This window comes from Tamandua tetradactyla, chromosome 24 (assembly GCF_023851605.1).
Source record: "Tamandua tetradactyla isolate mTamTet1 chromosome 24, mTamTet1.pri, whole genome shotgun sequence".
Taxonomy (NCBI): domain Eukaryota; kingdom Metazoa; phylum Chordata; class Mammalia; order Pilosa; family Myrmecophagidae; genus Tamandua; species Tamandua tetradactyla.
In genome coordinates this window covers 39,979,165-40,002,915 of record NC_135350.1, presented here as the reverse complement: position 1 = coordinate 40,002,915, position 23,751 = coordinate 39,979,165, and the positions used below count along the sequence as shown (strand labels likewise).

Below are 23,751 nucleotides of genomic sequence, written 5' to 3'. Positions count from 1 at the left end.
TTAATTAAAAAAATCAATGATAACTTCTATGCAAAGTATCATGCTTTTTGCACCAGGGGGAATATAAATTTTAGAGGTTCTGTTATGGTGGAGTTCACATACTTACTGTGTGGTAGTGGGGAAAGGGTTGGAGATACGCCAGTCAAAATTTCCTGTAAATACATGCTTGGTGGATTTGAGGAAGACTGTAGAGTTTGTGACGTTTGAATCACTCCAGAGACGGGCTAAAATTGGGGATCGACATGTGTGGTTGAGAGAGAGGCAGCAGAAATTTGTGTGATTGGAATGAGAGTCCAGGTTATCACTGAGAATGGGGAGTAATTGATGTGGCTGTAATATAGAGAGGTTTGCACGAGAATCATAGTTCCAAGCTGGTCCTGTAAGAATTGGTTGGATTTTTAGTAAAGGGGGTTTGGGGGTAGAGGTTGGAACAAAACACTGCTGGGTACAGGGTATGTTTGGGGAATGGACATAACTATCCAGTCAGTTCTAATGGAGAATGTGTGTGGCAGGCCTCCAAGGGGGCGGTGCTACAATATATCTGTACCACATTGTAGGGGAGCTTTAATACCAACGCAAGGATTTAGAATGTAATTTGCAGCAGTAAAGACCTGGAAAACGTTTATTTAAAAATATCAATGGTGGTATGAGAACCTGGGACCTTGGATCAGATTTCTTTCTGTGAGAAGGCTGAATTAGAGGGACAAGGTACGGGGAAGGCGGGGAGACCAGTAGGCTCTTGCCAGAAGAAATAAGAGAAGTCATGGGAGAGCAAAGAGGCCAGGAATTGGGGGAAGGTGGGAAGGTATGTGTATGACATGAGGGCTAGAATATCTGAGGTACATGGAGTCTTAGCTAGACAATTGAATACTTTTCTGTGATTGAGAATATCCCACAGAAGGATGTCTAGAGGACAAAGGTCTTTTAATAGTTGTTATTTTCATTAATTTTATTATTTATTTTTGGTTATCACATGTGGGAGTTGGAAGGAAGTGACCTGAGTCTTCTGTGCTTGCTAAACCTTGTGTTCTCTGCTGTTTCCATCTGTGTGATTTTTTTCTTAATAAATTGTAATCCTTTTGGTGTCAGGACTGATGATTCAGGATACATTTTTACCTGACCTGAGGAAAGTGCTCAGATTTAAGACGTCTCAGGAGGTCGAAGTGACATATAAAATTGGATTTTCCCATCCTTATGTTTGAAATGAGAAGTAAAAACCATCTTTTCTTGTTTACAGGCCAAGACACTCTAGTTGAGTAGGCTGGGGCTTAAGTAAATGCTGCTTTGGGTGCTTAGTAATCTTTTAATTACGAAATAAGCCTTTTGATTGTAATCTTCCAAAGTGTAAGATAATGATCCAGGAGAACAGTCCTTTTAAAAGTCACATCCTGCTGACTCCATCAGATGACAAGCTTCTACCTCTACCCCATATTTTGCAAGCCGAAAGTAAAAATACCATTACTCTTGCCTCACTTGCACCATCGTCTGTAAAAGACTTCACTTTGGAGTCAGTCCTGAGCCACGAAGGCCAGAGCCCAGAATCTAGTACTGAAAGGTCACGACCAGTTTGTTGAGGTCTCGGTGGAGCAGGAGATTGAGGGCCTTGTGCCTCACTTACGTGGTACCCCGTGTTGTCTCTTCTTCCTGGACCGCTCTCCCCCTCCCTCGACTCATGCACATGTGAATAATAAAACTTGAATACTGATACGTTTTGTTTTTGTTCTTGGCATATGAAATAGCTTGTACAATGAAGACAGAAACCTGCTTCAAATTAGAGAGAAAGAGAAGTGCAATAAGGAAGCTCACCAAGAGAAAGAGGCATTTCCTGAAAAGACGCCCCTTTTTGGAGAGCCCTACAAGGTATTTGTTGCGTATCAGGAGGTGAAAGTCTGATTTATCATTAATACTTGATTCTGACGGAAATGATTCAGTGTAATTGAGTTTGCCCAAGGGTCCCAACTGTGAAGAAGGCAACTTGTCCTAATGATTGAGTTTGAAAACTAAATATAAAAATTCGCTGAGAATCGTTAGTTGGTTTTCTTTTGTAATGTTAGTCTCCAAAATATGGCAATATGTGTCCATGACAGGCTTCTCAACAGGGAAATTGAGTTAAAATTGCACTTTAAATTCGACTATGCATTAAATTTTGATGTTTTTATAAAATGGTATTATGTAAATGGTTTATTAAATGGATTAAGTGGATTTTTATTTGGTATCTAACTTTGCTGTCTTTTACTTTTCTTTTTCCAGACGGAAAAAGGTGATGAACTATCCAGCCGAATACAGAACATGTTGGGGAACTATGAAGAAGTGAAGGAGTTGCTTAGTACTAAGTCCCACCCTTATCGGTTTGATGCTTCTGAAAATAGGTTGGGAAAGCCAAGATATTCTCTATTTCCTGAGAAGGGGAGCAGCATTCCATCCCACTCCTTCCACGCTGGTGTCCACCACCAGCCCATTAACACTCCTGCCTCTGGACCACTTTCTGTTGGTAACATTAGCAACAATCCAAAGATGGCACAGCCGAGAAAGGAACCAGCACCAAGTCTCCATGCTAAAAGCTATGGCCCAGTGGACAGCCAGCACCTGACCCGAGATCACCTTGGTCAGGAGACGTTTGGTTCTAGTCATCACAAAAAAGGTGACTGCCGAGCTGATGGAGAACGTTGTGCTTTGATGCCAGGCTTAGCTCCAGAGAGGGAGCTTTCTCCCTTACTTTCCTCTTTGCCTTCTCCAGTACCCCCTTTGTCACCTATACATTCCAACCAGCAAACTCTTCCCAGGATGCAAGGAAGCAACAAACTTCACAGCAGTAGCAATAACAGTAAAGGCTACTGTCCAGCCAAATCCCCCAAGGACCTTGCACTGAAGGTCCACGATAAAGAGACCCCTCCAGACAGTTTGGTGGCAGTTGCCAGCCTTGGGGTAGCCCCTCCCCAGCCTTCTTCTCAGACTTTCCCTCCACCCTCCCTCCCCTCAAAGAGCATTGCAATGCAGCAGAAGCCCACAGCTTATGTCCGGCCCATGGATGGTCAAGATCAGGCTCCCAGTGAGTCTCCTGAACTGAAACCCCTGCCGGAGGACTACCGTCAACAGACTTTTGAAAAAACAGATTTAAAAGTGCCTGCCAAAGCCAAGCTCACTAAGCTGAAAATGCCTTCTCAGTCAGTTGAGGTGAGTGGAATTTCCTATCTTGTTAATTTCGTTTGAAGAAAGAGGTGAGATTCAAGTATTTGAAGAAGGAGTGGTGGTGGGGGGAAGTCAGTGTCTTTTGGGTAGGGATTTCCTTTTTAGCTTTAGGATCTTGTTGACCCATGAAAAACTCGAGTCTGAGGTGGATTACTTATGACAGATACTGCAGTGCATTCTGCAGAATGATTTTTTCAGCTGAGCCGTGATTTACATTTAGTAAAATATATGGATCTTAAGATTCACATAAAAGTACATATACCTGTGTTATGGATACAGAACACTTCCATCACCATGAAGTTTCAGGAAGGGTTTTTGTTTTTTTTTATTTTTAAGTATAAAATGTTTTCATTTATTAAATGTGCTTATCTGAAATGCAAAATCTTTTTTAAAAATATTTTTAATATTTTTTGAGAAATCTTCACACAGATACGGTCCATACATGGTATACAATCAGTGGCTCACATATCATCACATAGCTGTGCATTCATCACCATGATCACCTTTGCATCTCACGGGAAAAAGGATTAAAAAGAAAAAAAAAAAGCGAAAAACTCAAACATCCCATACTCTTTTACCTTTCCCTCTCATTGACCACTAGTGTTTCAATCTACCCAATTATTTACCCCCCTTCCCCTCTTGTCACTCATTTACCTTTTATCCTTATTGTTTTACTTATGTGTCCATAGCCTGGATAAAAGGAACATCAGACACAAGGCTTTCACACTCAACAGGAAGGTTTTAATCTATTTGTTTTCTTATTGAGGGAACACTGGTTTCTTTAACAAGGTAAAGAAAAAAAATTGTTTTTATTCTTCAGCTTGGTTAGTTTTTCTACAATCTAAACTTAAAAAGGGAAAAATAGGAGGTCAGTATGTTGAAGGCAGTCTTTTCCAATTCTCAGGGTGCCCCTTGAGAAGGGGGTAATACAGCAAATGGTAGAAATGACCAGCATGCAGAACTCCACCTTTTATGGATATTTATGCAGATTCTGTTCAACAAACTGCATATTGAGCAATTTGTGCTGTATTTGAGGGACAGGGTAGGCGGCAGGATGAGGGCAGATGAGTAAAGTGGGATCCTTCCTCTCAAAATGGTCAGCCAGCATACTTTATGATTCAGACAATAAAGAGCTTCTTTGCTTTTTATCAAATAGGGTCTGTTCTTGTTCCTAATTGAAAAAACAGATAAGGGCACAATTCAGCTTTCTTCCTAAAAAGAAATACTAAATGGCTTTTAAAAATGCTTTAAAACAGTGCTGAGACAAAATAGCCAGTGTTTTCCTTGACTACAAAAGGATTAAGTATAGGGTGGGCTGTTAAAAGAGGTATGGGTCCCTGTCCCAGGAGAGATTTCAACCTATTATGGAGATCAGCCTAAACACTTGAAATAATTAGAGAACGATTAAAGACAAACTTTCTGGGTTCTTAGAAAAATAAGTTTCAAATATCAGCTTTAAGACCTTGAAGCTGTGTAACTTCAGCTAAAACATCTCTCAATATATGCTTTAGAGGAGGGGTCCCTGGTTAATTTTTTTTGCTTTCTTAGGGAAGATAAAGATAAGCTGAACTGATATTTCTTCAGGGTTTCAGAGCACCTCAGAATTAATATATGTTCCAAACAAAGGAATATATTAGAGGATGACCTTTGCATATTTTCTGAGGAGTGGACATTTGAAATGAACAAAATCTTCCATAAATTTGGTGATAGGAAAATGGCGTTTTTTAAGGCACAAACGCACTGATTATCAACAATTGAATGGACATATATTTCTACTCTGTGGGCTCTGTTTGCAGTCAGCATTCTTTTTAATATGACTGCTCCCTCTGGTTTCTAAGCAGGGTTCTTATGCCAGTGGCAGCTGTGGTGCCAACTCCCAGGAATCCCCAGGGTGGTGTGTTGGTTGAGTGGGAGGACAGTATTGATGGGTTGGGCAGATGCAGGGCTCGGGGGTGACCTGTTAGGGGGGCATTAGGAACAAAGAGATTGGAATGAGTGGAGTGTAATCTGGGAAGCAGGGATGTTGGAGCTGTCTAGATAGATTTTAGATTTGATTTAGCTCTTTTAATGAAACTGGTGCATTTCACAGACTTGCCATTAATTTTCTGTTTACCTCAGCAAATTGGGTATGCTTTTTATGTTTTTAAAAAAATAAATTACATTTAAAAGCTCAAATTTTGATATTTCAGTGAACTTAAGGAAAGCGTAGAAATAGGGGTCAAAAAAAAAAAAAGGCAACTAACCCCAGAACAAGCAAACTTTCAATATAGAACCAGAATATTCTAAATATCCTGGGCTGCTTTTGGAGTGGGGAAGAAGTGCAAAGATTGACAGAGAGAGAAGAGGAAGTTGGCTGGCATAGAGCTAATAGAGGAAAGATGGAGGAGGTTAAGTGGTTTTTCCCTTATTTGCTTAATTTGTTGTAAGGCAAGTCAGAGCAGATTTTCTCTTTCTGGTTCCGAGTGTAAGGATGGTTGAGTTTTGTAGTTTGTTTTATTACTACCCCTTCCCCACGCCCTGCTTCTATAAAACATTATTATTTTTAAATGGATTGAAATAGTAAAGTCATCTTGCCTTTTGGGAGTTCCTTCCTTCTCAAACCACATCAGTGGTGAATTCCGTACACTTTCTTTTCACTTCATAGGAAACTGTAGTTTTGTATATTTTATTTGTTTCTTTAAAAAAATCCTTTTCTGGGATAATGTTATTCCTGAAAGACTATCAAAAGGTTAATACTCTGACTAAGTAAGAGGGCTGAACTGTAAAAATCTATGCTCATTTTGTTCTGGGGGTAACAGTTTTATTTCTAAGTCATTGAAAGATGGCAGCAGTGTGAAATGACCTGTGTAAGGCATGGGCAGGATCCATCAGTTTTTGGGGATCCAGAAGCTTTAGGGTTACCATGTCAGAAATTGAGCTGCTTGATTGAAAGTTAAGTACCTTTATGCTTATTTTCTACTTCAAGATAACAAAGACAAATGAGGGAGAAAAACCATGGCAATTTTGTGTGAGTGTTCTTGAGCATGAGCCTTAGGACTAGTGGGGGAGTAACCTAGGTATAGGTTTAAGATACAGGGATTTAGGTAGTAGGCCTGTTGAAAAGGAGACGTGGAAAAAGCAAGAGATTGGTATACCAAATTGTATATTAGATTTAAGATATTTGAATTTTAAAGCTAAACATCAGTTTTTTCATTTTTTTAAAAACATTTTTTATTGTGAAATATATAACATGCAAAAAAAGTGATAAATTTCAAAGAACATTTTAACAAGTAGTTATAGAACTCATTTCAAAGCATAGCATAAGTTACAGTTTCACAGTTTCAGATATTTCTTTCTAGCTGCTCTAGTACACTGGAGACTAAAAATTTCTTTTATCAGTATAATGATTTAGTAGTCATGCTCCTTTGTTAAATCCTATCTTCTCTGTTACAACTCCTCCCTCTCATTTGACCCTTCTCCCAAGTTTTGGGTATATTTGGGCAATGACCATTCTAACCTCTTCATGTTGAAAAGGGGTGTTGACATTATAGGGTAGGGGAATACAACTGGTTGATGTTCTTCGAGAAACTGGTGCCTGTAGGCTTCAGGGCTTATCTGGCATAGGAATAATCTTGAGCTTCAAGGTTTCTGAAAAATAAACTTAGTGAGTAAAACTTTGTAGAGTCGCTGGGTATTCTTAAAGGTTTTCAGAAATACTGTTGTTGGGAGCTTGATGTTTCCTGGTATTTAGCTATATCTAGCTGAAGCTTGCATTCGAGTAACCTCCAGAATAGCCTCTCAACTCTGTTTGAAATCTCTTAGCCACTGAAACCTTGTTTTATTACATTTCTTTTCCCCATCCTGGTCAAGACAGCATTGGCAGTCCCACGATGCCAGGGCCAGGCTCCTCCGTGGGGGTCATGTCCCACATTGCCAGGGAGACTTACACAGCTGGAAGTCATGTTCTGCATAGTGGGGGAGAGTAACGAGTTTATTTACAGAGTCAGGCTTAGACAGAGAGAGGCCATATCTGAGTAACAAAAGAGGTTCTCTGGAAGTGACTTTTAGGCATAATTATAGGTAGCTTCCAATTAGTTTCAGAGCAAGCCTCAAGATTGAGGACTTGACTGTTAACTTGAGAGTCCCTAATGCTTGAAAGTGCATCAACAATTTCCTAGGTGAGAAAGTTTAATAGATCCATATTTTCCCTCCAGTCCCCAAGGGACTTTACAAATACTTTTTAAAAATGTTTTCAAATTGTGAAATAAAACATATTTACAAAAAAGCAAATAACTTTCAAAATATATTGTAACAAGTAGTTATAGAACAGAATTCAAAGTTTGGCATGGGCTACAGTTCTGCAATTTTAGATTTTTCCTAATAGATGCTCCAAGACACAGGAGACTAAAAGAAATATCAATATAATGATACAGCAGTCATACTCATTTGTTAAATCCTATCTTCTCTTATAACTGTTCCTTCTCCTACTTGTTAAATCCTATCTCTTGCTTCTCCTTTTTTCCTTCTCCCAGTCCTTAGGGGTATTTGAGCTATGCCCTTTCTAATTTTTCATGTTGAAAAGGAGTGTTGATAATATGGGATGGGGGATGGAACTAATTGATGTTCTTGGAGAGGCTGGCTCCTTTGAATTTCAGGACTTTTCTGGCCTAGGAACCTATCTGGAGGGGGTAGATTTCTGGAAAGTAATCTTAGTACATGAAACTTTGTAGAATCACAGATAGAGCCTTAAGTGTTCTTCCAGGTTCACAGGAATGGTTTTGGTTGGGGTTTGGCAACCATGGTAAATAGCAACATATAGTTGAAGTTTGCCTAAGAGTAGCCTCCACGATAGCCTCTCAACTAAATTTGAACATTCTCAGCCACTGATATTTTATTTTGTTGTATTTCTTTCCCCCCTTTTGGTCAGAAAGGCATTGTCGATCCCATAGTGCCAGGAGCAGATCATCCCTGGGATTCATTTTCCACGTCGCCAGGGAAACTTTGACCCTTGGATGTCATGTCCCATGTAGGAGGGTGGGTAATGTTTTACTTGCAGGGTTGGACTTAGAGACAGAGGGGCCATATTTGAGCAATGAAAGAGGTCTTCTGAAAGTAACTTTTAGGCATAAATATATGTAGGCTTAGCTTCTCTGCTACATAAATAAGCTTCACAAGAGCAAGCCTCAAGATCAGGGCTTGTCCTTCTAACTTGGGAGTCCCTAATGTTTGAGACAGTATCAGGGATTTTGCTCGTTGAAAAGTTAAATAGCTCCATATCTTTTCTCCTCTCCCTCAAGGGACTTAGCCATACTTTTAAATTATCTGCTCAACATACTCTGGGATGTATCTGGGTATCGTATTAAGCAATTCAGAATTGTAATCCCTCCTTCACATTCTTGGTTCCATGTGTTTGGTTTGTTTGAATGAACTGGCCAGAAAAGTTAAGTTAGATTCTGTGCCTACAGAAAATTTAAAGTTTGGACAAAATTAACAGCTCTTCCTTTGGTTTCACATAGGAGTTGAAGTTTTTAGAATATATTTTATTTTAGACTATAGAATATCATCCTTTATCCTGTATTCTGATTTAGCTTAGTCCCAAGCAGATGAGGTTCGTTCATATCTCTAATTACAATCAAATCTCTTTTTCAGCTTCTTTAACAGTTGCTGTTTGGAGTAATGCTAACTTTCAGAGCTGCAGAACTCTAACTCTGAGTCTTATCACACACAGCCTTTTCGTTTTGTAGTCACTTCATTTGCTAAGAAACTATAGTTAGTAGCAGAGTCAGATTTATAACTCTCCCAGTTTGTTGGTCTTAAACTTTTAACTTGTCTTGTGGTAGCAGCAAGTCTGATAATAGTGAGTTGTGTGTATTTTTTTTAATGATCATTCCATTCTACATATATAATCAATTCACAATATCATCACATAGTTGCATATTCATCATCATGATCATTTCTTAGAACATTTGCATCAATTCAGAAAAAGAAATAAAAAGACAACAGAAAAAATTCATACATACCATGTCCCTTACCCCTCCCTTTCATTGATCACTAGCATTTCAGTATACTAAATTTATTTTAATGTCTGTTCCTCCTATTATTTATTTTTATCCATATTTTTTACTCATCTTTCCATAAGGTACACAAAAGGAGCATCAGACATAAGGTTTTCACAATCACACAGTCACACTGAGAAAGTTATATCATTATACAACCATCTTCAAGAAACATGGCTACTGGAACACAGCTCTACATTTTCAGGCATTTCCCTCCAGCCTCTCCATTATGGAGTCAATATCTTGACTAACAAGGTGATATCTACTTAATGCATAATAATAACCTCCAGGATAACCTCTTGACTCTGTTTGGAATCTCTCAGCCATTGACACTTTGTCTCATTTCACTCTTCCCGCTTTTGGTCGAGAAGGTTTTCTCAATCCCTTGATGCTGAATCCCAGCTCATTCTAGGATTTCTGTCCTACGTTGCCAGGAAGGTCCACACGCCTGGGAGTCATGTCCCACTTAGACAGGGGGAGGGCTGGTGAGTTTGCTTGTTGTCTTGGCTGGAGAGACACAGGCCACATCTGAGCAAAAAAGAGGTTCTCTTGGGGGTGACTCTTAGGCCTAATTTTAAGTAGGCTTGACCTATCCTTTGTGGGGTTAAGTTTCATATGAACAACCCCCAAGATTGGGGGCTCAGCCTATTGCTTTGGTTGTCCCCACTGCTTGTAAGTATATCAAGGATTCTCCACTTGGAGAAGTTGAATTGTCCCCCTTTCTCACCATTCCCCGAAGGGGACCAAATAATTTTTTATTTGCTGTTTAAATCACTCTGGACAAAGCTACAAAATCTTATGCCCTACTCAAGGTTCCATGTACTTATGGTGTTCAGTTACACTGTCCACTGAAGTTATGTTAGGAAATGCACTAGTTGAAATATAAATTTTATACTGCATAAACATTTTTTTGCTTTAGTCTCACATAAGTTAAAATTTTAAAATATTAATTACCATCTATTTTCAACACCCTGCGGTAATGACATTCCTTTGTTTTTCCTCATGCAAAAACATTTTAAAATTTGTACATTTAGTCACTATCATTATATACTCTAGGCCTTCCTAGATTATACCATCTCAGTCTTTATCATCTATCTTTGTTTATGATTTCATTTGTGCCCCCAGGCCTCCTCACTCTATCATTCTCACATTCAGCTTCATTCAGTGTTGTAACATAATTGTATTACAGTTAGGTAGTATTGTGCTATCCATTTCTTTGTTTTTACAATCGGTCGTGTTGCACAATCTGTATCCCTTCAGCTCCAGTTATGCAATATCTTATCCTGTTTCTATTTCCTGATGTTTTCTGTTAACAATGAAATTCTACAGATTTATTCACTACTGTCAGTTCATATCAGTGAGACCATACAGTATTTGTCCTTTTGTTTCTGGCTAATCTCACTTAGCAATGTCCTTAAGGTTCATCCATGTTGTTACATACTTCATAACTTTAATTCTGTGTTACAGCTGCATAATATTCCATCGTATGTATATACCATAGCTTGTTTAGCCACTTATCTGTTGATGGACATTTTGGCTGTTTCCATCTCTTCACAATTGTAAATAATGCTGCTATAAACATTGGTGTGCAAATATCCATTTATGTCCTCGCCCTAATGTCTTCTGAGTAGATACCTAGCAATGGTATTACTGGGTCATATGGCAATTCTATACTTAGCTTTCTGAGGACCCTTCAGACTGCCTTCCACAGTGGTTGTACCATTTGACATTCCCACCAACAGTGAATAAGTGTGCCTCTTTCTCCACATCTTCTCCAGCACTTGTCGTTTTCTGTTTTATTGATGATGGCCATTCTGGTGGGTGTGAGATGATATATCATTGTGGTTTTGATTTGCATTTCCCTAATAGCCAGGGAAGTTGAGCATCTTTTCATGTACTTTTTGGCCACTTATATTTCCTCTTCTGAAAAGTGTCTGTTAAAGTCTCTTGCCCATTTTGTAATTGGGTTATCTGTCTTTTTGTTGTTGAGTTGAATAAATTTCTTTATATGTTCTGGATACTAGACCCTTGTCTGATAGATCATTTCCAAATATTGTCTCCCATTGTGTAGGCTGTCTTTACTTTCTTGATGAAGTTCTTTGATGCTCAAAAATGTTTAATTTTGAGGAGTTCCCATTTCTTTCTTTCTTCAGTACTTGTGCTTTGGGTGTAAGGTCTAAGTAACTGCCTCCTATCATAAGATTGATAAGATATTTCCCTACATTTTCTTCTAACAGTTTTATGGTCTTAGATCTAATATTTAGGTCTTTGATCCATTTTGAGTTAATTTTTGTACAGGGAGTGAGATATGGATCCTCTTTCGTTCTTTTGCATATGGATATCCAGTTCTCTAGGCACCATTTATTGAAGAGACTGTTCTGTCCCAGGTGAGTTGGGTTGACTACCTTAGATGAGAGGTCTATATCTGAACACTCTATTCAATTCCATTGGTCAGTATATCTATCTTTATGCCAGTACCATGCTTTTTTGACCACTGTAGCTCCATAATATGCCTTAAAGTCAGGTAGCATGAGACCTCCAACTTCATTTTTCTTTCCCTGGGTACTTTTTGCTATTCGGGGCACTGTGCCCTTTCAGATAAATTTGGTTATTGATTTTTCTATTTCTGAAAAGTAAGTTTTTGGGAATTTAATTGGTATTGCATTGAATCTGTAAATCAATCAGCTTAGGTAGAATTGACATCTTAACTTAGTCTTCCAGTCCATGAACATGGTTTGCCTGTCCATTTATTTAGGTCTTCTATGATTTCTTTTAACAGTTTCTTGTAGTTTTCCTTATATAGATAGGTCTTTTGTATCTTTAGTTAAATTTATTCCTAAACATTTTATTCTTTTGGTTGTAATTGTAAATGGAATATTTTTCTTGACTTCCCGTTCAGATTGTTCATTACCAGTGTATAGAAACACTACAAACTTTTGAATGTTGATCTTGTAACCTACCACTATGTTGTACGCATTTATTAGCTCTAGTAATTTTGCTGTGGATTTTCATATAATCTGCAAACAGTGAGAGTTTTACTTCTTCCTTTCCTATTCTAATGCCTTGAATTTCTTTTCTTGTCTAATTGCACAGGCTAGAACTTCCAACACAATGTTGAATAACAGTGATGATAATGGACATCCTTGTCTTGTTCTCGATCTTAGGGAGAAAATTTTCAGTTTTTCCCCATTGAGGATGGTGTTAGCTGTGCGTTTTTCATATAGTCCATTTATTATGTTGAGGAAGTTCCCTTCTAGCCTATCCTTTGAAGTGTTTTCAACAGCAAAAGGATGTTGAATTTTGTCAATTGCCTTTTCTGCATCAATCGAGATGATCATGTGGTTTTCTGCTTTGATTTGTTTATATGGTGTTTTACATTAATTGATTTTCCTTTATGTGTTTTTTAATCCCAGCCTGTGTCTTTCATCTTCCTTTTTTATTTTTCTTACTGCTCTATTTATCCATTCAGAAAATTTGTATTTTGTTGCCAGGCACTGTGCTAGGCCCTAGGGATATAGCTATGATCAAGGTAGATTAGTCCTTGCTTTCCCTCTATTTCTAACAGGGCTGGTAGGGGGTGGGACTAGACAGTTGATACATAAGGAGAAATCACAGACTTTGATAGAAATGCTTCAGGAAGTAAATAGGGTAATGAGGGCAAGAAAAACCAGAGGGAGAACACTTTTAAAAGGGTAGTCAGAAAAGGTCCTTCTGAGAAGGTCACTTTTTTTTTTTTCATTTTTAACTTTCTAATTGTGTACTATACCATATGTACAAAGCAAAGAAATAAAAAAGCAGTATTTTCAAAACACTCTTCAACAGGTTGTTACAGGACAGATCCCAGACCTTATTATGGCCTACCATACCATCATCGCAGATTTTTCCTTCTAGCTGCTCCAGAATATAGGAGGCTACAGGGCTTAAATATTTTTTTTTATTATCACAATTGACTTTTTTCCCGAAAAATTACATATATACATAAAAGGTATAAATTTCAAAGCACACACCACAATTAGTTGTAGAACATATTTCCGAGTTTGACATGGGTTACAATTCCACAATTTTAGGTTTTTACTTCTAACTGCTCTAAACTATTGGAGACTAAAAGAGATATCAATTTAATAACTCATTCATATTCATTTGTAAATCCTATCTTCTCTGTATAACTATACCATCACCTTTGATCTTTCTGTCCCTCTCTTTAGGGGTGTTCGTGCTATGGCAATTGTAAATTTTTCAATTTGGAAGGATCTGTCATTAATATGGGGTAGGAAGATGGAACTATATGATGTACTGGAGAGACCGGGCTAGGTTTCAAGGACTTATCTGGACCAGGGACCCATCTGGAGGTTGTAGGTTGCTAGAAAGTAACTCTAGTGCCTGGAACCCTTGTGAAATCTTACATATTGCTCTAGGTGTTCTTTAAGATTGGCTGGAATGGTCCTGGTTTCGTGTTGGCAGGTTATGACAGGTAGCAAGGTCTACCTGAAGCTTGTGTTAAGAGCAGCCTCCAGAGTAACTCTTGACTCTATTTGAACTCTCTCTGCCACTGATGCTTTATTAATTACACTTCTTTTCCCACTTTTGGTCAGGATGGAATTGTTGATCCCACTGTCCCAGGTCTGGATTCATCCTGGGACTCATCTCCCATGTCGCCAGGGAGACTTTCACCCCTGGACATCATGTCCCACATAGGGGGAAGGGCAATGATTTCACTTGCAGAGTTGGGTTTAGAGAGAGTGAGGCCACATCTGAGCAGCAAAAGAGGTCCTCCAGAAGTAACTCTTAGGCATCACATCGTTGCATGCCTCACGACTTTGTTTTTTTTTTTTGTAACAGCACAACCTTCGTTCATAAGTATACACCATTGTTCACCATTCTCCTTCTCTGTCAGTGCATCCTAAGCCACCTGCATTCATCAGGCATCATGTAGAGGGCCCAAAGTCCACAGTCCATCAACATTCTCATTTTTAGATAATTTCATTGTTTCCAAGAGACAGAAAACCAATAAACACACCCTCACCAAATAGGAAATCTAAACCTCCTCTTAACTCTTGTCCCTTCCCCCATTATTCACCTCTGTTGTTGCTGTGGTAGTGGTGATGGTTTCCTTTTGAACATAGCTCATAGCATGCAATAGTAGTTTTCCCCTTGTACCCTGGACTTAAATATTCTTTATACAAGAATCGTATCTTTGAAATAATTCTTACAAGAACTCATTCATATTTCTAGTACGAGTCATTTTGACAGGTAGTTCTATAATCCCCTTTCGATCTTGTTTGATCTAGTAATATTACTTTAGGTAGACCCACTAGAGAAATCATCTTCGTTCCTATTTATTCCCTTATATTGGAGTTCAACCTTATTAGCTAACTGTTCACCCATTTCTAGCTTCTCTGTATCTCTAAGTCCCCTATATTCTGTATTATAAGCCTCTGATTATACCTTTATGCCGGTCATAAAGTGGAATCATACAGTATCTGTCCTTTCGTGTCTGGCTAATTTCGCTCAGCATTATGTCCTCAAGGCTTAGCCATTCAGTCATATGCTTTAGGATGTCATTTTGTCTCACTGCTGCATTATATTCCATCACATGTATATACCACGTTTTGTTGATCCATTCGTCTGTTGATAGACATTTGGTTTGTTTCCATCTTTTGGCGATTCTGAACAGTGCTGCTATGAACATCGGTGTGCAAATGTCTGTTTGCGTCGTTGCTTTCAGCTCTTTCATACCAAGTACTGCTATTGCTGGGTCATAGGGCATCTCGATATTTAGTTTCTTAAGGATCTGCCAAACTGTCTTCCATAGTTGCTGTACCATTATACATTCCGACCAGCAATGCATAGGTGTCCCAATTTCTCCACATCCTTTCCAACATTCATAGTTTCCCATTTGATTAATAACATCCATTTTTATAGGTGTGAAGTGGTATCTCATTGTAGTTTTGATCTGCATTTCCCTCATAGCCAATGAAAATGAGCATCTCTTCATGTGCTTTTGAGCCATCTGTATTTGCTCTTCAGAAAAATGCCTATGCATATCTTTAGCCCATTTTAGAATTGGATTGTTTGTTCTTTTGTTGAGTTGTATTATACAGGAAATCAAACCTTTGATATATGATTTCCAAATATTTTCTCCCATTGAGTTGGCAGCCTCTTCACATTTTTGAGAAAGTCTTTTGAGGTACAGAAGCATTTGATTTTAAGGCGTTCCTATTTATTTTTTCTTTTTCTTTTTTTTTTTTTAGCATTTTTTTATTAATAAAAAAATTAACAACAAAGAAAACATTAAGATATAATTCCATTCTACATATACAATCAGCAATTCTTAATATCATCACATAGTTGCACATTCATCATTTCCCAGAACATTTGCATCGATTTAGAAAAAGAAATAAAAAGACAACAGAAAAAGAAATAAAATGATAACAGAGAAAAAAAAGATTATACATACCATACCCTTTACCCCTCGCTTTCATTGACCACTAGCATTTCAAACTAAATTTATTTTAACATTTGTTTCCCCATTATTTATTTTTATTCCATATGTTCTACTCTTCTGTTCATATAATAGATAAAAGGAGCATCAGACACAAGGTTTTCACAATCACACAGTCACATTGTGAAAGCTATATCATTATTCAATCATCCTCGAGAAACATGGGTACTGGAACACAGCTCTACATTTTCAGGCAGTTCCCTCCAGCCTCTCCATTACATCTTGAATAACAAGATGATATCTACTTAATGCATAAGAATAACCCCCAGGACAACCTCTCAACTCTGTTTGGAATCTCTCAGCCATTGACACTTAGTCTCATTTCACTCTTCCCCCTTTGGTCAAAAAGATTCTCTCAATCCCTTGATGTTAATTCTCAGCTCATTCTAGGATCTCTGTTCCGTGTTGCCAGGAAGGTCCATACCCCTGGGAGTCATGTCCCACGCAGAGAGGGAGAGGGTGGTGAGACTGCTCGTCATGTTGGCTGGAGAGAGAGGCCACATCTGAGCAACAAAAGAGGCTCTCTTGGGGGTGACTCTTAGGCCTAGATTTTAAGTAGACTTGACCTATCCTTTGTGGGGTTAAGTTTCATATGAACAAAACCCCAAGACTGGGGGCTCAGCCTATAGCTTTGGTTGTCCACACTGCTTGTGAGAATATCAGGAATTCAACTTGGGGAAGTTGGATTTCTCTCCACTCTCACCATTCCCCGAAGGGGGCTTGCAAATACTTTCCCACTCACTTTTCAAATCACTCTGGGATTCATCGGGGCATCACTTTGGACAAACCAACAAAATCTCATGTCCTACCTGAGATTCCAAGTACTTATGGTGTTCAATCAAACTATCTACATAAGTTATATTAGGAAATGCTCTAGCCAAAATATAAATTTTGTAACAATAAACATTTTTTGCTTTAGTCTCACACATAAGGTGACATTTTAAAATATTAATTACCATCTATTTTCAGCACCCTGCAATAATGACATTCCTTTATTCTTCCTCATGCAAAAACATTTTTTATTATTTTTTCTTTTTGTTGCTTGTGCTTTGGATGTAAAGTTTAGGAAGCTACTTCCCATTACTAGATCTTGAAGATGTTCCCCTACATTTTCTTCCAGAAGCTTTATGGTACTAGTTCTTATATTTTAGGTATTTGATCCAGTTTGAGTTAGCTTTTGTGTAGGGTGTAAGATAGGGGTCCTCTTTCATTCTCTTGGCTGTTGCTATCCAGTTCTTCCATGCCCAATTATTGAAAAGACTATTTTGTCCAAGTTCAGAGAATTTGGGGACCTTGTTAAAAATCAGTTGACCATAGATTTGGTGGTGCATTTCTGCAGTCTCTTTTGAATTCCATTGGTCAGTATCTTTTTGCCAGTATCGTGCTGTTTTGACCACTGTGGCTTTGTAATAGATTTTAAAGTCAGGTTGTGTTAATCCTCCCTCTGCATTCTTCTTTTTTAGGATACTTTTAGCTCTTCGGGGTCTTTTTCTCTTCCAGATGAATTTGGTAGTTAGCTTTTCCAAATCCTCAAAGTACGTTGTTAGAATTTCGATTCATACTGTGTTGAATCTGTAGATGAATTTGGGGAGAATTGACATCTTAACTATATTTAGCCTTCCTATCCATTAGCAGGGAATGTCTTTCCACCTATTTATATCTCCTTTTATTTCTTTTAGCAATGTTATGTAGTTTTCTGTGTACAATCCTTTACGTCTCTAATTAAGTTCATTCCCAAGTGTTTGATTCTTTTAGTTGTTATTTTGAATGGAATTTTTTCCTTAACTGGCTCCTCAGGTAGGTCATTGCTTGTGTATAGAAATGTTGCTTATTTTTGCACATTTATTTTATATCCTGCCACCTTGCTGAATTTGTTTATTAGCTCAAGTAACTTTGCTGTAGTTTTCTCAGTATCTTCCAAGTATAGTATCATATCTGCAAATAATGAGAGTTTTACTTTTTTCTTTCCAATTTGGATGCCTTTTAGTTTCTTTATCCTACCTGATTGCTCTAGCTAGAACTTCTAGCACAATGTTGAATAATAGTGGTGACAGTGGGCATCCTTGTCTTGTACCTGATCTTAGGGAGAAGGCTTTTAGTCTCCATTGAGTACGATGCTGGCTATCGGTTTTTCATATATTCCCTTTATCATATTGAGGTAATTGCCTTTGATTCCTATATCAGAAAAGGATGCTGAATTTTGTCGAATGCTTTTTCAGCATCAATCAAGATGATCATATGATTTTCCCCTTTTGATTTGTTAATGTGCTGTATTACATTAATTGATTTTCTTGTGTTGAACCATCCTTGCATTCCTAGTATAAACTCTACTTGGTCATGGTATATAATGCTTTTAATGTGCTGTTGAATTTTATTTGCTAATATTTTATTGAGAATACTTGCATGTGTGTTCATTAGTGCGATTGGCCTGTAGTATTCCTTTCTTATAGCATCTTTACCTGGGTTTGGTGTTAAAATATTAGCTTCATAAAATGAGTTAGATAGAGTTCATTTTTCCTCAGTTTTTTTTGAAAAGTTTGAGCAGGATTGGTGTTAGTTGTTTCTGGATTGTTTGATAAAATTCTCCTGTGAAGCCATCTGGCCCTGGGCTATCCTTTACAGGAAGATTTTTGGTGACTGATTGACTCTGTTTACTTGTGATTGGTTTGTTGAGATCTTCTCTTTCTTCCTGAGTCAGTGTAGCTTGTTTGTGTGTCTCCAGGAATTTGTCCATTTCATCTAAGTTGTCCAGTTTCTTGGTGTATAGTTGTTCATAGTATCCTCTTATGATTCATTTTATTTCTTCAGAGTATGTGGTAATATTTCCCTTTTCACTTCTTATTTTGTTTAGTTGAATCCTCTCTCTTGTTTTCTTTGTCAGTCTTTATAGTGGTCCATCAATTTTATTGGTTTTTCTCAAAGAACCAACTTTTCATTTTATTGATTCTTTCTATTGTTCTTTAATCTTTATATCTCTTCTTCTGTTTGCTTTGGGGTTAGTTTGCTGTTCTTTCTCAAGTTCCTCCAGGTATGCTGTTAAGTCTTCTATTTTTGCCCTTTCTTGTTTTTTATTTTAGGTATTTAGGGCAATAAATTTCCCTTTCAACACTGCCTTTGCCACATCCCGTAAGTTCTCATAAGCTGTATTCTCATTTTCATTCATCAGCTAGCTACTGATTTATTTCTTTAGCAATTTTTGACCCACAGTATGTTTAAGAGTGTGTTATTTAATCTCCATGTATTTGTGAATGTTTCCGTTCTTTGGTGGTTATTGAGATCCAGTTTCATCCCCTTGTGATCAGAGAAAGTGTTTTGAATAATTTCAGTGTTTTTAAATTTATAAAGACCTGTTTTGTGCCCCAGCATAGGATCTATGCTGGAGAATGTTCCATGTGCACTAGAGAAGAATGTATATCCATGTACTTTGGGATGCAATGTGTGTTAGGTCTAATTCATTTGTCAAGTTATTTAACTTCTGTATGTATGTGTGTTAGGTCTAATTCATTTATCAAGTTATTTAACTTCTGTATCTCCTTGTTGATCTTCTGTCTGTTCTATCTATAGAGGAGAGTGGTGTATTAAAGTCTCCTACTATTATTGTTGAAACATCTGTTGCTCCCTTCAGTTTTACTAATGTCTATCCCATGTACTTTGGAGCTCCTTGATTGGGAGCCTAAACATTTATGATTGTTATTACTTCTAGGCGAATTGTCCCTTTTATTAATATATAATGTCCTTCTTCTTTTAATGTCTTTACATTTAAAGTCTATCTTGTCAGATAGTGGTATAGCTACTCCTGCTTTCTTTTCGTTGCAACTTGCATGGAAAATCTTTTTCCATCCTTTCACTTTCAAACTATTTGTATCCTTGAGTCTAAGATGAGTCTCTTGTAAGCAGCATATAGCTGGATTTTATTGCTTAATCAATTCTGCCAATCTGTATCTTTTAATTGGTAAATTTAGTCTGTTAACATTCAAAGTTATTACTGAAAAGATGTGTCTTGAATCCACCATCTAATTTTCTTAATTAGTCAGATATATATTTCCTTTTCCATCTTTCTCTTTGTATTCTTTAAATTACTCTTAGTGGTACTTTTCAATTCTGTGCCCTTCTCCAGTCCTCCCTCTCCTGTCTGTTTTTTTCAGCTGCCAGAACTCCTTTTAGTATTTCTGATAGGGCTTGTCTCTTGTTGACAGATTCTTTCAGTACTGCTTTGTCTGTGAAAACTTTAATCTCTCCTTCAATTTGAAGGACAATTTGGCTGGGTATAGAATTCTAGGCTGGAAGTCTTTCTGTTTCAGGATATTGAATATATCATACCACTACCTTCTTACCTTCAGAGTGCTAGATGAGTAGTCTGAACTCAGCCTTCTTTGGTTTCCCTTGTATGTAGTAGATTGTTTTTCTCTTGCCACTTTCAGGATTTTCTGCTTTTCTTCAGCATTTGACAGATGATTAGTATATGTCTTGGGGAAAGCCTATTTGTATTTCTTCTGTTTGGAGTTTTCTGGACTTCTTTGACTTGTATATTTATGTCCTTTAAGAGGGTTGGGAAGTTTCCCCCCATTATATCCTCAACTATTCTTCTAGCCCTTTACTCCTCTCTTCTCCTTCTGGAACACCAGTGATTCTTATATTTGTGCACTTTGTTTTGTCTATCATTTCCCTGAGATCCACTTCAGTTTTTTCCATTGTTTTTTTGCCATTTGTTGTTTTGAGTCTTCAAAATCAGTTATCCTGTTCTCTGTATCACTTATTCTTTCTTCTGTCTCTCCAAATCTCGTGTTGTGTGCCTCTAGTATGTTTTTTATTTGGTCAGCAGTCTTTAATCTCTGTGATATCTGCTATTTTTTTGTTTATCCTTTAAATTCCCCTTTATGCTCTTCTGTGTTTTCTTGATCTCTTTTATGTAATTTGCTATCCCACTTGTTTTTGTTAAATAGAATTGTATGAACATCTTTGATTAGTTGTTCCAACGTCTGTCTCCTCTGGTGTTTTAATTTGGTCATTAGGCAGTGCTTTATCTGTCTGCATTGTGATATGCTTAGTGATCTGCCCTCTTCATGGCATATAAATATCTTGATTGATTCAGTTTGGGAGTTGATTTCTTTCAGTGGTCTAAGGCCTTGTGTTTGTGGGATGGTTGTAGAGCAGGGAGCAGTGATTTGTTTCATGGCGGGAACAGGAGCAGGTTATGGATGGTTCACTGATGCTTTTAAACATGGGCATCCAGCGACCAGAGAGGATGTAGCTGTGGGGGTGCACTGGTCTGGGGGGTGTAATCCTGGTGTGTGCTGGTCTAAGACATGGGGCCCTTTGTGTGTATGCATAGAGCTGTGTCTGCTGGTTGGCATTATGCCTTCGTGGATTGGGGACAGATGTGACCCAGTTCCATGGGTCAGCACTTTCTCAGAGCTGTTAAGTGTGGCTGAGGGGCATGCACATGGTGATTCTAGGACTGCTGTAAAGTGCGCTTTACAGAGCTTAATGACTTGATTGGGGGTCCATGTACATGAGTGGGCCTAGGACTGCCATAAATTGATATGTAGGGTTCAGTGGACGATGGGGTGGGTGGGTGAGGCTGTGTGACATTATGAGCTGGGGTTTGTGGGGGTAGCCTGGGTATGGAGGTTAGTGCTGGCAGCCGTTGTGTGTGGGCAACGGCCTGCAGGTAACGGGAGGGGGAGGTTGTACTCTGGAGGGGTGCAAGAGAGGTGGGTTGGGCTGCCCTTGGGGTGGGGGTATGTTTATTGTAGGTATGTGCGCTGGGGGCTGCTGGGGTGGGCACATCTGGAGCATGTGGAATGGGAACGTGTGATGGTGTTCGGGTACGTGGGGTGTGGTGTGAATCACCTGTCACAGGGCTGTGCTGGTGAGGGTAGCGCACTCAAGGAACATGACCTGGCTTAGTTCCTAGTCCCCACCTCCTGTCTGTGCCCTCCTGCAGGCTCTGCGCCTCTGTGCCAGGCTACAGGTTTCTGACTCTCTGTTCGGTGCAGAGGGCTCTCCTGGGTCAGCCTTACTCCCCAGTCACTGCCTCAGTCACTCTCCTGTCCCTTCTCTAACTTTTCCGTGGATCAGAGCTAAAGCTCAAGCTACTCTCTATTCGGCCATGTTCCTGGATGTGTGAAGGTCACTTCTAATAAAAATATTTTGACCACCTACTGTTCGTTAGGCCCAGTGTTAGAGATTGTGGTTACAATAATGGGTAAAACCAGAAGGTTCTAATCCTCTTGGGCCTTAACTGTCCAGTTAGGAACAGACTTTATTCAGATAACTGCACAGATAAATGTGGAAGGACTTTGACGATTGCAGTGAAGGATATTACTAATTATTATGAGCCAGTAAAAGGAGATCATGACTTAGAACTAAAGAGCTAAGAGAAGGATTCTCTGAGAAGGTTATATTTGAGTGAGGTGAAGGATGAGTTGGGGTTCCCAAAGGAAAGGGACAGGTGAAGCTGGCAAATGCTACACTTTAAACATCATCAATATTCCAGGCAGAGGGAGTAATGTGTGCCCATGGCTTATCCCATGTGACACACAGAGTTCATTACATGTCTTTTCGAGTTCGAAGCCCAGTACTGTAGATCAGGGGAAATTAGTTTCATTCATTCTGAAACTAGGTGGCACATTAGGAATCGTTTGTTAAAAATACCCACTTCCAGGCTCACCCTAGGAAATTCTGTTGCAATAGTTATACATGTGGGCTGAGGAATCTGTATGTGTGATTCTGTTTGTTCTGTAGCCTGGAAGTGAAAACTGTTCCAGATTAACTGACATCAGGCCACAGGAAATTAGAGAGGGACACCCTTCATAGTGGTCCAGGAGTCTCCCATCTGGGTATAAGGCAGAAGTACCACACTAATTGATGAGGTTTTCAGTCCTGAGTTGTTGTTCAGAACATTGATCAGTGTCCATGTTTGGTCCTGAACTTTGAAGCAGCCACAGGAAAGAAACCAGTAGTGCAATCACCGATATATAATCCTCTCTTCTTCCGCAGCATTCTGTCCCTCACTGCATTCCCCCAACTCCTCTGCCCTCCATGCCTTTGGAGAAGGTGAAATATTTTGCTGGTAATCTTATTTAACTTTTCAGGTTTGGTTTTAAAAATGTTTTTATTACTGATAACAGCTGTAGCAAATTTAGCTTAGATTCCGTGAACTAGAGCGTGATAAATTTGCGCAGACCTACATGAATTAAATGTTTTCCATTAGGAAATCAATAGCAAAGCAGCAAGGTTATCTGTGTGTAGAATTCCCTGATGATTTGGGGTCTGGAGCAGAAGACTTCCAAACCATGTACAGGAAATAATGAGGAGTAAAGTAGTCTCTATCTGCTTAGAGGCTTGCTAACTTTTGGGCCTGAAAAATATCTAAATGTGGAAGTTGAAAAAACAATAGCAGATGATTGACAAGTGCTTTAGGCAGAAGCTGCAAACAGGCAGCCCAAGGACTAGATAGGGTGTGCAGACTATTTTGTTTGGCTTGTATAATGTATTTTGTTTTTTCTTTTTCCTTTTTTATCTCTCAAATAGGAGCTTTTCTTTTTTTTCTTTTTTTGCATGGACAGGCACCAGGAATCAAACCGAGCCACCGTTGCACCACCCTCTTTCTCTCTTTGATGGAATATTTAAAAACTAGAGATTTCAGGTGGTAATTCAGATTTTCTGTTTCTCCAGAAAACGTTGGCTAGAACTGAGTAGAGGCTGCTACCTTTTTAATATAGGCAAAATAATTTTGAAAAGCTCTTAAATTGCTAGGTATGAATTAGTGCAAAGAATAAAATTGCTTATGTTAGCCTCTGAGGAAGGAATAAAAATGAAACTTGGAGCTCTTTTTGGGTGTTATTAACTGGAATTGTTTTCTGTGTACTTTTTACTGTCTAGTTTTTCTCAAAATGCCAGAAGTACATTTGGTACCAGGATAAGAAATTCCTGTTCCTCCGTGTTGTTTTCACACTTGAGATGTTTGTGGATGGTTACTGGACACCCTTTGGGTCTCTTGAGTTGTGCCTTTGCCAAGAC

General features: G+C 38.5%; 1 protein-coding gene across 4 annotated transcripts in view; it reads left to right on the top strand.

Moving 5' to 3' along the window:
- Nucleotides 1-23,751, top strand: part of AFF1 (ALF transcription elongation factor 1) — a 230,891-nt gene that overhangs the window by 100,354 nt on the left and 106,786 nt on the right. For all 4 annotated transcript variants that reach the window (XM_077142909.1, XM_077142910.1, XM_077142908.1 and 1 more), the window contains 2 exons: nt 1,740-1,860; nt 2,251-3,174. In XM_077142909.1, the coding sequence (XP_076999024.1) occupies nt 1,740-1,860; nt 2,251-3,174 (1,045 nt within the window). The remainder of the gene's footprint in view (nt 1-1,739; nt 1,861-2,250; nt 3,175-23,751) is intronic.